At 32.5% G+C, this 16,620-nt stretch overlaps 1 protein-coding gene and 1 long non-coding RNA gene across 2 annotated transcripts; one reads left to right on the top strand and one right to left on the bottom strand.

Moving 5' to 3' along the window:
* Window positions 1-6,891: 6,891 nt before the first annotated feature.
* Window positions 6,892-7,647, top strand: LOC140178085 (uncharacterized). Its single transcript, XR_011870319.1, has 2 exons — window positions 6,892-7,172; window positions 7,309-7,647. It is a non-coding gene; the product is annotated as an uncharacterized lncRNA (long non-coding RNA).
* A 446-nt stretch (window positions 7,648-8,093) lies between these two features.
* LOC112792588 (uncharacterized) lies at window positions 8,094-16,375 on the bottom strand. The gene is made up of 21 exons (XM_025835881.3): window positions 15,958-16,375; window positions 15,630-15,715; window positions 15,367-15,468; window positions 14,215-14,321; window positions 14,025-14,125; window positions 13,394-13,481; window positions 13,155-13,243; window positions 12,895-13,034; window positions 12,639-12,804; window positions 12,400-12,523; window positions 12,149-12,245; window positions 11,829-11,958; window positions 11,349-11,408; window positions 11,139-11,257; window positions 10,811-10,935; window positions 10,110-10,334; window positions 9,720-9,880; window positions 9,336-9,499; window positions 8,917-8,999; window positions 8,755-8,840; window positions 8,094-8,440 (listed from the first exon to the last, which is right to left on the bottom strand). Exons 1-21 carry the CDS (start codon window positions 16,174-16,176, stop codon window positions 8,297-8,299), a joined length of 2,616 nt encoding a protein of 871 aa, XP_025691666.1. The 5' UTR covers window positions 16,177-16,375; the 3' UTR covers window positions 8,094-8,296.
* Window positions 16,376-16,620: the final 245 nt, after the last annotated feature.

Here is a 16,620-nt window from a genome sequence, read left to right on the forward strand (position 1 = left end):
TTAAAATTACTATTATTTTTAAATTTTAATAATTTATTAGTTAGTTTATATCTATTATATAATTATATATTATAAATATTTATTAAAAAATAATATTAATAGATATTAATAAAATACCTGGGCAAGCGCGAGCAACACATACGCAGCATATTAGAATGACATAAAAAAATGTGGGTTATTTTATCTGGTACAGATAAAAAACGATCATCTTTATTATTTTTAAAGTATTTTTAAAATTTAAAAAAAATTGTAATCATTTCAATAAAAAAAAGAAAGACATGAGCAAAATATTATATTATTCTAGTGTTGTTTGTAGATGGAGTAATAATATGAATAATAACTTAAAGTATTTGAAATATAATTTTATCAAATTGATTGAGTAAAGTTTGATTTGTATTAAATATGGGATACAAAAAGTATATAGAACCAAAAAGTTATCAGTCAAAAATTAAACAAAATCACATTAATTTATATTAATAATTAATTAATTTTAAATTTTTTAAATTTAAAATTCAAAATTTAATTAAAACTTAATTAAAACTATAAAAACATTCATCTTCTCTCTCATATTAACCTACTCACCTCCAACAATCACATACAAAAATCTCTCATTCTCTCAGGCTCTCTCTGCCTAACCCACTTCTCTGTAACGGAGTATGTGCTACAAGGTGCCAGTTATCATCTCGTCCAAATCTCTACCGTAGAGTCTATAGAACTTGCTGCCAGCACTGCAACTATGTGCCCCCGAGCACCACCAGCAATCAAGAAAGAGATACAAAAATTTAAATAAAAGAAAATAAAAAGTAATACTAAATTTTTCTTTTTTTCGTTCCTTTTTTTGTTTTTTTTGTTTATTTTTTTTAGCTGGACTAAACAAAAGAAGAAGTATAAAAGATAAAAGGAGGTGGACGGACAGAGGAGGGGGCTCTCGGTTGGCGTGGAAATTTGGTTTCGGATGTGATTTTGAAAGGATGAACGGGTGGTTGAAAAGAAGGGTATTGACTGCAAATTACACACTTGATCTTAGTCAAAAGGAATTTTTTAAACAATTACATAAATATAAAAAAACATTCATTTAATATGAAAAAAAATCCTAATACTTAACAAAAGAAATATCCAGTTATAATTTTAAAAAAAATTATGAAATTTTAAAGAAATAGAGACATTCACATTTATAATACAAAAAAATTCGAAAAATATATAAAAGAACATCCATTTAGTATGAAAAAAAAAACATTCTGATACTTAGCAGAAGAAACATCTATATATATTAACTCGTAGAGATTTTAGATTCACCCAAACGTATTTGACTGATTTTTGGCTAATATCATTTTGGTTCCCTAGCATTACTCATGTGAATATTGAAGAAGTGTTGTAATGAAAGAAATAATGGTTTGAATATAAGATAAATAACTGTGAGTTAATAAGTTATAGTTGCTACCAATTGCAAAGAAAAATTGAAAATAATAAAAATATAAAAAGGTTATAAAAAATAGGGTAAAACATCTCATAAACCAAATGCACTTCAATATTATTTGAATGTCTTAAACTAGAAAATACAACGTCAAAATCCCAAAATACATTTCTATATATTTATTAGTATTTTAACCATGCACTTGATTCGAATCTACTTGATTCGATTTTCATTCAATTAACGTTTTTTACCTAATTTAAATCTATTGGATTCGATTTAGTACGTGTTTCACTAAATCGAATTTAATCAATTAGATTTATATAGAAATGTGCTTTGAGACTTTGACATTGCATTTTTTGAGACATTCAAGTAGTATTGATGTACTTTGATTTATTGAGGTATTTTGTCCTAAAAAAAAATATGTTTAGAAACATTGTTGATTTCAATTCACTCGGGTGTTAGAATTTTTTTTTTATGCTTAAGTACTAAAAAATAAAGCAAATTTGAATTCTAGGTAAGAATTCAACTTTCATCATTCAATTTAAATCAAATCACGTAGAAAAAGGTTTGATTTTCAATTATATTCTCATGAGCTATGATGTTACCAAAATTATCCTCAATAAAAAGTTAGTGGTGATAGTAAAAGGATAAAATAATTATTTCTAACACACTTTACATGTTCTATTTCAACTTGTTATATGAAAATAATATTTTCGATAAAGATATTGTTGAACTCTTTGATAAATCAATGTTCAATAAGAATAGGCTTCGATCATTTTCAAGTGTCAAAAAATATTTCGGTCAACCTCCAAATACATGTTATAATTAACTTTAGATTGGAGCCAATTAGGTACTCCGTATGTACTCTCTATTAGTCGATTGACTTAAGGGTGGAAATCGAAGAAGCAGACTTGATGGAGGTCAACTATGTCGAAGAAGAGGTCAGCAATGCGATTTGTTAGTCGAAAAATAACAAAGTTGTGAATTTCGAGGTGGAGTCATCGAGGATAGTCAATCGATGAAGGAGAGAATATTGATCGACTAGGACTCATCAAAAAGGAGTGAAGCAATCGAAGAAGTGAAAAGTTAATAAGTGAAGATGGTTAATGGTGGAGAGCGAGAACAGTTATTCAAAGTTATATCTGAATTTGATTGGTCGAAGACTTCCATAAATACGTGAAATATCGAAGAAAACCTTTTCGAAGAAAACACTCACACTCACTCACATCCTTGGCGACTTTCTGAGTCAGTTAAGAGTCTTTCTTCTTCGAAGAGTTCCTTCCATGTCTTTACTTTTCATTTAAATTCCCTGCAACTTTTCTTTTTATGCAATTTATCTTCGTTACAATGTCATTTCGATTCCTTTAAATTCAACAACTTTTATACTTTCCAGCCTTTACCTTTCAATTTGTCCTTTATTTTTTCAAACACTTTTTCTTTATTTAATTTGATTTTCCTTTTATTCAAGACATTTACATTTTATTGTTTACTTTGAATTTCTGCAAAACTTGGTTCCTTCTACTTCGTCATTGTCAAAGGCATGGATTTTGATGCAAAATAAAACTGGTACTCACAAAGAGGAGTAGGTTTCGCTCCCAAACCATTAGATACCGAACCATCATCGATTTGCTAAAAATCGACAAAATAAATTGGCACACCCAATGTGACGGTTTTAAAATTTAATTGTATCCAAATTTGTTACTTTCAACTGTTGCATTGTGCATGCAGTGTTGATATTTGGTGCATGCGATTAAGAAGTGGTAAAATTGTTACCATTTCTAACGAAGTTAATCGAGATTACCAAGTAGGCTCCTCGTCGAATAATCCAGAATCGATGGCTGAGTTTCGACAATATATTGACGAAAGCCATAATGATTTAGTCAACCTATTGACTCACCAGATGATTACTATTTTGAATCCTATCATTGCTGACAATGAGTCAAAATATGATCGACAGATTAAACAAGTCGAGAGAATTGCTCGAATTGTCGATTATGACGAGGGGAATGTATTTAACAATCCTGAAAGGGAAGAAAATATCCCTTATCTCGTTCGACGAGATCAAAATGCTGATGAAGTTTTGAAGTCTCATGGATATCATTACCAGGTGACAAGGATTGTTGAGGATGTCCTCAATGGAATGGGTATCAATGTGGATCTCATGCGTCGACCGTATTTTGTTTCTGTTTTTCCTTTTGCAGTGCAAATGACAGAAGTGTCAATGAGTGTAAAAAAATTCCAAAATAATTACAAAATTTACAGGAGAGGCTGGAGAGTCAACTGTCGAGCATATAGCTCACTATTTGGCCGAATTAGGAAATTTGGTAAATAACGAAAACCTGAGAATGAAGTTTTTTCTTGCTTCATTAACGAAAAATGCTTTCACTTGCTTTTCAAATCTGAGACCCGGTTCGATTTTGACGTGGGCACAATTGGAAAATACTTTCCATGCTCAATTTTATAGAGCAGAATTGAATGTCTCGTTGACAGATTTGCTTGCAGTAGAACGAGATGATGGAGAATCGATAGATGACTATATAATTCGATTAAAATAACAAAGTTGTGAACTTCGAGGTGGAGTCTTCGAGGATGGTCAATCGATGAAGGAGAGAATATTGATCGACTAGGACTCATCGAGAAGGAATGAAGCAATCGAAGAAGTGAAAAGTTAATAAGTGAAGATGGTTAATGGCAGTTACAGATGGCACTCAAAGAGAGCGGGAATGGTTATTCAAGGATTGACGCATGTGAAAGTTATATCTGAATTTGATTGGTCGAAGATTTCCATAAATATGTGAAAGATCGAAGAAACAAAGGTTGGAACCTTTTCGGAGAAAACACTCAGACTAACTCACATCCCTAGCGGTTTTCTGAGTCAGTCAAGAGTCTTTCTTCTTCGAAAAGTTCCTTCCATATCTTTACTTTTCATTTAAATTTCCTGCAACTTTCATTTTCATGCAATTTATCTTCTTTAAAATGTCATTTCGATTCCTTTAAATTTAGCAACTTTTATCTTTTCCAGTCTTTACCTTTCAATTTGTCCTTTATTTTTCCAAACACTTTTCCTTTATTTAATTTGATTTCCCTTTTATTCAAGACATTTAAATTTTATTGTTTACTTTGAATTTATGTAAAACTTGGTTCTTCTACTTCGTCATTGTCAAAGACATGGATTTTGATGCAAAATAAAACTGGTACTCACAAAGAGGAGTAGGTTTTACTCCCAGACCATTAGATATCGAACCACCATCGATTTACTAAAAATCGACAAAACAAGAACAACCAACAACTTCTACCTTCCATGTGGAATGATCGGAATGTCTCTTCTTCATGTGGACAGGGCTTCCCATCAATTCACCAGACTGTACCCCTGAATTATCGGAGCGATGGTTCGTAACACAACACTTTTGTTTAAGTGGTGGTGGAGATTTTCAAAAGAGGAGTATCTATTGTGAAAACAGGTGGTATGCTATTATAATAATCTTAATCCTAATGAGCTACTATTCACCCATGCATTACTTAGTAAAGGGAGTCCATGAAAAGATATTTATCAGCTATAGATTAAGGAGCAACATGTAAGAGACATGATAAATGGTTTGTCCATAAAAATTGGTGATGGTAGAAAAACTTGATTCTGGGAGGATGTCTGGCTAAACTATAGTCCTCTGAAGAAAAGGTTTCCAAGACTCTTCTTGGTTTCAATTAAAAAAGGATCTGTCATAGGAGTTTTGTGGGTTTTGGGATGGATTAGAGTGGATTTGGAACTTCCAATGGAAGCAAGAATTATTCTAATGGGAGTTGGAACTTGTTAATCAATTATATGACACTTTGAGGCCGATTAAACTAGCCTTTGATAGAGAGGATAGAGTTGTGTGAAAGTTTGATAGACAATGTGTATTTTCTATTAACTTATTTGTGCAGGTATTGCAGGCGAAAATGCTTTCGAAGGACGTAACAAGTTATAGTTTCACTAAGATTATTTAAAAAGGCTTAGTTCTTCCAAGAAAAAAGCTGTTTGTTTAATTTGTCTTGACAGGCAGAGTGAATACAAAAAAAATGTTGACTCGAGATTGTTAATCAGAAAGATAATGTGTATGTGTGTATATGTATTATGTAATGGGAGAGTCTTTAGTGTGGATTGTATATAGTATCCACATGTGTGAATCCTATGTGAAAGAGATGATAATGAAACACGTATGTGAGGGTTTAGGTGTGACAGGATGCTATTGCATCATCCCCGTTGACAACCACAGAGAGACTGCAAAAGTTATTGATTTATCTGTGATTAGGGTGCTAATAAAAAAGTATTATATTTTGTTATCATGTTTAATTTTTTAGTTTTTAGGCTTATAAAGCGGACATATTTTTAATAAGGGTTAACAGGCTTGAGTGGATTATTATTTTTTTTATATAAATTTTATAGTAATTTACTAAAAAAATCTGTACCCAACTCAGATTATCCATAAGAAATGCTTTGGAAGAACAAAAAAGAATTGTGATAAAAGTTTACTATGTGACGGAACAAATAAGAGTTAATGTTGATTAAAAAAAAGTGGGTAAATATCCCATAAGATTGAAATCAAAGAAACAAAATCTCTCTCACCTCGTATACAAAAAACAAAAACTCTCTCTCACCTGTGTCATTGATCTCCTACACCACATAATAAAAATTTAACCTTAACCTATGTCATTACAATTCTTTAAATTTGGTATGCTTCCAATAATGTGTTTGAATTTTTCACTATGACGCAAACGTTAAATAATTGTTTCTATATACCTTGTATTAATTTAAGAGACTTTTTTTAGTACTTAATAATCAGAGGATGATTTAGCTACTTTAATTTTAATTTTAGAGTTGTTTTTTTAACTTTTGGCATATAGTCAGTAGTAACTAACTTTATAATTTTTAATGGCATCCATATGCAACTTGAATATCAATTATCATACTTTAATAAAATTTGTGTTGTTTTCGTTATCTAATTGAAAATACAGATATATTTATTTGTTGGTTTTTCTTCCTTTAAAGTTAACTTTAATTTTGACAATAAGTATAGTTAAAATTATTTTCTAACATGAATATTATAATAAAAAAATCCCTTTCGTTATTATAACAAACATCAATTATTAAAAAATTCAACTCAATTGGTTCATTGTCATCATAGGTACTGCTCATACGTTAATATAATAAATGGATTTTATTCTCATTACTCTATGTTGTTCTTGGAGACTACATCCAGACTTCATATACGCAATTCTCGTATATACAATCCGAGTTCATCCACAAATTTTGTTCAACTTAGAAAAAAAGTTCACTTTCAACTGGTTCACTATCAATAGTCTTAGGCTGTTACTTCAATACTCCAAAATATATTAAATCTCAGCCCATTAATAATCAATCCACGTGGCCCATTACTCCATTAAACAAAAAAAGTTAGACCTTTTCTCTACATTAATGAATCTACGGAAGTGGAGTAATTATCATTCACTAAACCAACCAACCGTGGCGGGCGAGGCTCTGTATCGATGGTCTATTTGTTGGTCTCATATAGTCACATCCCAGGTTCAATTCTCAGCTGTAGCTGGGTGTGATAGAACCTGAATTTTGTGTGTGAGTGTGGTGTGCGTGAGTGGGTAATGCTTAGGATTGGGGGTTGTCAAATCCATCGACCAAAAAAAAAAAAACCAACCAACCAACACTGCAAGGAACAGTACATGTCAGTCTTTTGGAGCAGCAGTTACAACCGATTCCCCTCCACATGTAAGGCACTAAACAGAAACACGTAATATCCAGATGTGTGGATGTTTTGTATAACCACACCATAGAATTTTCTTTATGTAATAAGGATATTGAATATGTTCACGACTTGTTTTTTGGCTGTGTATTTACTTAGCAGGTGTGGTGTCCTTTTTCGATACTTTGAAGAAAAATTTTTAAAGTTGGACAGGTGCAACAATCAGGAAGGAGGAACGTAAGGAGTAGTTGATATATTTCTTTGCGATAATTTGAAACGTCTGGATAGAAAGGAATAGGAGAATATTTCAGAATAAAAAAAGATATTTCAAAAAAGATGTGTAGAAAAAATCCTTAACATGACTCTTCTTAGTTACAAGAAATGGAGATATAAAGATCCTTTTTATTATTGATGACAATGGGATAAATTATTACTTTGCTAGGTTGTTATTATTGATGACAATGGGATAAATTATTACTTTGCTAGGTTGTTACGTGGTTATGATTGGTGTTGGTTTGTTGGTTTTTTTTTTTTGTTCACTCCACTTTTGTGTTGAGCACTCTTATTTTAAAAAAATAAAAAATAAAATTTCAATCAAATGAATTCGTTTAAGTATTAGAAATTCAAATTTTGTCAGTATATGTAATAATCTATTAGCTAGAAACAAATTTCTAAATATAATTCAAATTCTATTCATTGATTTGTTAGACTGGAAAATACATGGAAAACCAAAAGAATAAAAGATTATAAAACACATGGTTTTCTTCCGGTCAGCTTCCAGCTTTATATTTAATTAATTTCATTACCACAAGTCATTGAGTATTCAATAATCTATGAGAAATTTGTGGCACAAATTGCAGTAGCTTCTTCGTGTAGTTTTTAAGACATCAAAAAATAGTAAACTACCAATAGGTGATTTATGGCAGATGAATGTCATCACATTTTGGTTTAGCTCTGAAGCCTGTAAATATCATGTTATTACTTTCTGCTAAGAAACTACACACCATTGTACAAAAACTACAGATTCCCATGCTGGAAATGGATTTGTGACAATAAATAAATTCGCAAATTATTGTATCAATTCCTAAGGCTATCCTGTACAAAATTAATCACAGAACAAGAATACCCTACAAAGGATGCTAACAAAAAGTTAAAAGGTATAACTGGACATAAAACTAGAATAAGTAACAGCGTCCACCCAGTCCGGGAGAAGACCCTTTAATCTCTTTGCTGGATCAACCAATTTTTGGTCTAAAACCGCCAGATTCACTCTTAATGGTTCAGAACTGTTGGCCTGATTAATTAAAAACAAGATTAAAAAAAATTCAGCAATGCATCATGCTCTGATGATAACTAATGAATTCCAACACTTTAGGCATTAATGTTCATGATAAAATTGAACCTCGTCAACACTGCTAAATTACTCATGAGCTCCACCAACTTTATAATGAGTATGCCTAAATCTAAAGATACTTCATTCCTATCTACAATCTACAAAATATGTTTCAAAAATAACAAATTTCCCCCCTTTAAAGCCAAATAGCAATATTTGATTATGAAAATCACATATGCAAAGTCTCTTGGAAAGATTAACAGCGTAAATTTTACCTCTAACCAGAAGGTCCAATTCCTATCACTGGATCCGCTAAGCTTACAAATATATGATGGTGGACCACCATCATGAGTTTCGGTTCCTGAGTATTGCAAAACTACATTAGACAAAGAAAATATCAACTCAAGGAAAAACAGTGGATGAAACATTTTTCTCACCTGGAAGGGTATTATCAGCAAATGACCAACTGGATAAAGGGCCAGTGATGTTAAGAACTGCAACCCAGACCTCTTCTAGGGAACTGAAAAGAAGGCAAATCTACTTAAACATTGAAAGAGATTAATATACTTTATTTTATTACAGACAAATTCACACAATGATTAACGATTGCAAAATAACTTATGGAATTCTGGTTCTAGAGTATATCATGGCTATTTTTTCCCTGTTAGTAGTGCATCAAGGGGGATCAAACACCTCCATAGATAAGAAAACAACTTTGAAAGAGAAAGAGACCATTACCAAAAAAATGTTCATATGAAATTGAACAATTACTATAATCAAGATTTTCAAGCAAGTCCACAAGAAACCATACAGGACATAAGTGTGTGATTGTGTAGGTTAACCATGATCAACTCACCCTAAATAGAGCTCCAAGTGGACTCTCCTTGGTCCCTTTTCAGAATGTAAGTGTTGATTCTGAACAGATAACATGGGAAAGAATTCATACTGCTTCACAATATCATCACTTTTTGCAGGGAACTTCAGACTATTTGAAAAGAGAAAACTGACTGGAAAAATTGCCTGCAAAGAGCGATGTTCCCCGTTAATTCTTGAAGCCGTGGGAATATAGAACACAATTAAATAAAAGCTTTAGCAGTTGCTTTTGTATGAATAACAACATAGTACTAAAAGTAATACTAATAGTTGGAGGGATTTTTTCAATTTAAGAAAATATGCCCTGTATCAAAAGTCAAAACCCACCCAAAAGAGAAACATTCAATTTCTTTAGCATTAAACCTACCATCCAATCTTGGCGTTTAGAAAGCGATGCTGATTCAAATGAAAATTCGGAAGGAACATTCAATTCCTTTGCCAACTCGGGTGCATTTTTGAAAAGGAAAAGTAATGAATTGGAATCAGTTACAGCAAAATCATATGTGGATTCCACAATCCTATTTGTACCTGCCAACCCACATGAAAACTGTTAGGAATTAATTACAAAAGAGTTAATCAGATAAAGACATTTGATTACTAGAACAATAATGGAGAAAGAAAACACATAGAGGAACTCATAGATACATTTTAGATACTAGATTGTTCTAGATTAACTCTTCAGAATTTCAGAAGTTCAAGATGATTAAAATGGCCAACAAAGCTGTAATTTTCGCTAAACATTGCTAGGTTTCAATACCTTCAGTATGGAAAGTATGCTGAAAAACAATCCTCTTCGGTGCAGACATGGCATAAGGAAAGAACTGAGATGATAATGCCAAAGCAGACACACTGAGATGCAGCAGAAATTGCAAGATGGATGACCTGGCTAGCCACTGCCCACAAATGGGCAATAGAGGACCCATGGACCAACCAGTTACAACACCAACTAATGCAGACACAATGACATCAGGAACATAGTGCCCTGCAATTTGATGTTATATTCAGCAGCAAGAATTATAATAAGTTTGCTAACTTTATTATTTTTATAGAACATGTTTATCTACATAACTTATAAAATCTGTGCAACTAACAGAGGCACCTCAAGCAGGATAATCCCATACATATATTTCATCTGATTTTTACATAACTAGTATTTACATGTATTCCATACAGATGTAGTACATGTGTGCAGAAAAAACATATTGCTAAACATCAGCTATGCAATCATTCTAATTCCTGGGATGCAAAATAAAGTTTAGGAAATAATGTGAATGTGAAAGTTAAGTCACCAATACAATATAGCAATAGATTTTTCCTGGTATATGATTTTCACAAGTCTAATGATTCCAGTAACTAAGATCTGGTTGTTGTAGACCTTAAAAGAGGTTTCTGCTACATTAGTTTGATAACTAGGATCATAAAAAGTAAATAGTTCTTTCTTTCAAAGAACACACTAACCATATGGAGGAGGAAGAGAACCCATCATGCCCATCTTCTCTATTAGAAACTGGACAAGAAAGCCGCCAAAATAAACAGTATAGGCAAGGCATGGAACTAGTGGTAATATGTAAAACATAGTTGATCTGCAGAAGAAAAAAAAATATGAGTAGCAAATGTGAGAAAGAAAGATCGCATCAGCATATCAATGCTGAGAAAAAACAAAGATGAAGCAAGATATGAGAATATCCATTTTTTAATATATATATATATAAAGGACGTGAGAATTTATTCTGTGCAGAAAAGGCAAACATGGTAGTTACAAATTTGAAAATCATTCACATTGTACCTGAGTGATTGGCGTCCAAAGGATTTGACTGATAAGCAGTAGGATACCCATGCAGGAAGCATGAATGCAGATATTAAAAAAGTCAGAAAACCTCCAGTCAACCCAGCTACAAGATAAACCTGCTTTTACTAAGATTGTTTAGCCATACAACAAGAGTATATCATGCTGTAAAGAGAACAAATTGCCTTGATATATGTTGAATTTACAAACCAAAGTTAATACGGCATAGAACCCAAATGCTCCCCAGAACCTTGCTTCATCACATAGAGCCTGCAAGTTGAGTCAGAAAATATATTAGTTACCTTGGACCGTAACCACTACAAAAAAAATAAATAGTTCACAAAATAAATCAAGTCACAGATGAACCTACAAATATTTACAAAGACCACAAATGAAGGTAGCACAAGCCAAAGGATGCACTTAAAACACATTAATAGCTATAAAAGCTCTTGGGTAACAAAGGTAAAGACAAATTGAAGTTCAAACAATGATTATGGAGAATTTGACGTCTAAAACCTACCCACCACAACTTTTCTTGAAGCATAGATATTCTTTATTGCTAATGATGCCACTTTTGATTAAGTTAATTATACAAGAGAGGTAAAACATGTTTAGTCTCCCTAGGAGGAAAAATTTAAAGAAAGCAAAGGGTAAAATCCACATCATAGTGGGTTTATTAATGATGAATACCTCTTTTGATGTCTTGACAGTTGAAATGTCATGAGAAAGAGGAAAGCGTCTCCAGATAATTCTTGGAATTAAAAGACCAACAAGGGAGCAAGGGATAAACATCATGAAAGCCAAGTATGGATGACCAAACCTGTGTTTACTCTGCTACGTTAACATAAGAATACAGAAAATGAAAAGACTCGAATTATTATACCTCAGATACTGATCCATACTCTAGCCACATATAAATAGTTGGGTTTATAAGGTATTTATGACTTTATAGAACAAAAAGTTACATAAGCCATCCCTGCACCCATCTAAGTTAAGTTTATAGAACTTACCAATTCATTGTCTGAGACGAAAACAACAATCTCAACAATGAAAATGCAACAGGAACAACAATTCCAAATATAATCCCAAGCGCATGGAATAGAAATCCTGCAAATCCAACAGATCATAAGGTCAGTCAAAATATTAATATGTAATCATTTAAGCTCTTCTATAACAAAGACTAAAAAAAATCTTCACAAGTGATCAACAAGTAGTGTGATAATAATATATCTTGTGAAAAAGATCAGCAGCTATCATTTACCTTTTATGAAATCACAAAAAGTTGCTAACCAAGAATATGAACTACCACAGATAACGGACATAACAAGGAAGAAGAAGATGGGAGCAGTGTGAAGAACTTTAGCTACCCTTCTGGAATAGAATATCTGAAAACCCATAATTTAAATATAAGATAACAAAGCAAGATCGAACCATGTAGAAGATCATATTAAATGGAACATAATAAGTAACTGCAAGAACTAACAAAATTTCACTTCATACCATAAACCATGACAGGTAATCAAAGAAAATCGCCCGCTCATCATTGAATATGCCAGCACTATCTTCACTTGAATTATTTTGGTATGCGTTTTGTAACTTGGAAGAATTAGTAAAAGCCTTTATTATGCTGATTAAATTATCCCCCCGTACTTGCATGCTTCCAGGTCTAGAGACATAGTAATACATCAAATGGATGCTTTTTGAAAACTGGAAACATTTCAATTAAATATCTAGTATAAAAGAATCAGATTCATACATTAGCCTCTCTACTGTATCATAGGAGGTATGGTAAAAATAACCACCAAGGAGAAAGATAATGTCAAGGCCAGGAATATTCCCATAGTCTTCAGAAAATATTCGATAATCTGTATCCCCAGGGATAACAGGAAAAACATCCTGCATGTTAAAATAGAAACCTCATGTTTGAATCGATAAATACCAATAGGGAAACAAATGGCAAGCAGAACAGTAAATTATTAAACCGATATGGGGAAGTTAGAGGAGAAAAGACGAAACCTGAGCAGCACTGTTAGCCATAGGGTATATTGCAGCTTCTGCATAGATACTAGAAGGCCAAGAACTGGGTCCAGATTGGCAAAGCATATCTGTCAATTTTTGGAAAAGAAAAAAAAATTATATATTCATTGGGATTGTCCCATATACCACTTGTGTCATAAGTTGAAAAGAAAATTAAATAAAAAAGAAAAAAATTGAAGATATAGAACTAATCCTAAAATATTTTCCACCACATTTACCAGGTCCACCGGTCCCAGAAGCCTCTACATTTATAAAAGCTCCTATTGTGTCACGCCATTTATGAGTCTTCATGAACCCATGTGAACCCTTGTACATAAAAAATACATAATATCTCATAAGCTTCAAACCAACTACATATAAGTGTTTCTCTCCTACAGAAAATACTGTTCATTATAGCAATACTACTGCATTTTTTACGTTCAATGCAGAAAAGTATATGCGTGTGTGCCTACAAGAGGCTGTCGTGTTTGGGAGGAGGACTATCTGTGGTGTACTACATGTAAACACAACATTTGAAAGCAAATGTCATGTGAAGTGTAAAATAAGATCTGTAACCTTCTATGAAAATCAGCTCTATCTTCCTAAAACATTTTAAAGATCTTCAACTAGCAAGGATCTAACTATATTTAACTGGTCACAGATCATCACTCTTATTGGATGAAGCTTGGATGTGAAAGTCATGCTACAAAGTCATTAAAGTATAACTCTTGAATATCATATATAGATTGCACATATCCAGGGTCATAAGACAAAAATAACATATTAAACAAAATCTAAGTAATTAGACTATATGAATGATGATCATATGTGATCTCAGCTTCAAACATTTATCAATATAAGACATCCTACCAACATGAAAAGTTCTTCAGCGCCGTTAAAAAGAAAAATAACTGGGTGGCTGGGAGCCCAATCAGAGTCCACAATTAATCTTGCAATTTCTATCATTGATGCTGAAAAGGAGAAAATTAGATCAAGATTTATTATGCTCAAATGTAATATTTCAGATTCAATGAAGACTTCAAGCATAATCATTACCCACCAACACATGAACCACAATCACTAGCGCCAGGGGAACCAAGGGGGCTATCAAAATGTCCATTCACTAAAATTGACGGATCAGTATCTCTCGAATCTACAGATGAAATCCTGTAGTAAGATAGAAATGAAATCCATGTCAACCTTCCTTAAACAAAGACAGATACAGTATTACCTTGTTTTGGTCACATGCAGTCCAGAAAATATGTACAATAAGTTATGGTATGGTAATGATTCACCACAGTTTTTCAAAAATCATATGTTCTCTGTTAAATTATTAAACTGAAATTTCCACTTTCAAAGACCTTGAGATTTCATATCATTGTTATCATTCTTCTAATAAACATCTTATGATGCCTCAGTACATCGTCTAGCTTGTATCAAGAATGACAGGTTAGCTTCCACCCTGTCTCGGGTTCCATTCTGAAGTACAGAAAAGGGTCCATGTTGACTAAACAATCATGAAATCAGAAATATTTTTTATGAGAGGGAAAAAAATCATTTGCAAAACCAAAACACACAAAATGCAAATGGACATGTGAAAATATTCCATCAAAACTGCAGTTTTTATTAGGAGAATCAAATCAGATCCCCCCAGTTATTTTCGTATTTCATATAATAAGTCCACTTTTGTATTCCAACTACCCTCTGAAGTATAAAATTGAATTAAAAGTGAAGCTTTAAGACGATTACTAGATTCTACTTTAACAGTGAGATTATGTCCGCTTCACATCTCATCTTTTCTTCTTTTACCTTTTTCATTTTCATTTTCACTTTGTTTGCCACAATATATCAGGTTAGTTTTCATTTCTATTTAAAAAAAAAAGGCCCTTATAACTGGACTAAAATGCGACATTGTGGCAAAATGTGAAGAAAGGAACAGATCCAAGTCAGGTGCAATCCTACTGATAATATCTAACACTCATCTATCAAGTTTCAGAAATAAATGGTGTAATTTAATAATAAAATAATAATTATAATTTTAAAATAATGATATAATAATAATAAACTTCATATCTGAAACATGAAAATCACTTCAATTACAAGGGCCATATAATCTATTACACAATGTTAACTTAGGTAAGGCTAACTCGCTACTCACTACATACCAATACATAAATATGTCCATAAGTGACTATATTAAGTGGTAAGGTACCTCGCAACAATATTAGGAAGATTTCTGTATCCCAGAGCTATGTTGAACCCCAAAAAGAGCATATTGAAGGAGCCACTTACCGTAGTCTCGTCAATCTCAAATCTGCAGATAAAAAAGAACATGTAACTAAGCGTTTTAAAACTTAGAACTTGAACCTGTAAACAGTTTATATCAAATAAAATTTTTTAAAATAAAATTTAAAAAAATGGTGAAAAGGCAAAACTCTTAACATATAAAAATAATAATAATGATAATATTAGAACCTGAATTTGGAGCTAGCTCGCCCCTTTATTGATTCTAACTGGTCTACAATATAGTTGGCTGCTTTTTTCAATCCAGGCCGTCCTTCCTATCAATAAATGTAGCAAAAGTCAACATCCATGAACTGAAATCGAAATTGAAGTGATTCCTTTTTTGTTTCTTTTTTTATTTATTATTATGTGAAGTGAAATTTATATCACTTCTTCTAAGATACACGTCAAAACAACTGTATCTAACATCACACACCCAACACTATTTCAATGTTCCGAAAGCTATTTATAAGAGAAAAAAAAAAGAATCGAATTCCGATTCCGAAATAGTTTGACTCACTTGACGACCGTCGATCTCATGCGCCAAGACCCGAACGTGTTGGATGGCTCTGGCTTCGGAGAATCGATCGAGAGGGGCGTGGGTTCCGAGGGGATTAACGAACTTCATGTAGAGGACGGAGTAGGCAAGCAAGGACAAGAGGCCGTACAAGAGTGCGAGCAGCAAGAGGAACCTGAAACCCTTGGATTCATCTTTGGATGATCCGAAACCGAACGCCATTTTGCAGAAGGAAGAAGAGAAATTCAAAGTGGTTTTTATAATTAGTAAATAGAGTTTACTTAAGAGACACGGGTTCCAAGTTGTTGAGAGATAGAGTTGAGAGAATGTGTGTGTCAATAACAGCGGCAATCCCGCTCCCGACTCGCCAAAACGCAACACTCAGCACTCCCAGTCGGCGCAGCACCCCAGCCAAGCGCGCATTATTATAATTAGATCTTTTTGTAAATAAAAAAATGTTAGTCTAAACAAAATATTTTTCTCCAAATTAAAAATATCCACATTTAAAAAGTTAAATCTCTAAACTTTAACACCTTTTTATTTTAAAAATATTGTATCAATTCTAACATTTTTTTAAAAAGATCTAATTATAAATTTTAAAATAGTATAAAGACCTAATTGAGTGACATATATATAAGAATTAAACTCATATATTAAATTATATAA

The sequence above is a fragment of the Arachis hypogaea genome, chromosome 13 (assembly GCF_003086295.3).
Source record: "Arachis hypogaea cultivar Tifrunner chromosome 13, arahy.Tifrunner.gnm2.J5K5, whole genome shotgun sequence".
NCBI classification, from domain to species: domain Eukaryota; kingdom Viridiplantae; phylum Streptophyta; class Magnoliopsida; order Fabales; family Fabaceae; genus Arachis; species Arachis hypogaea.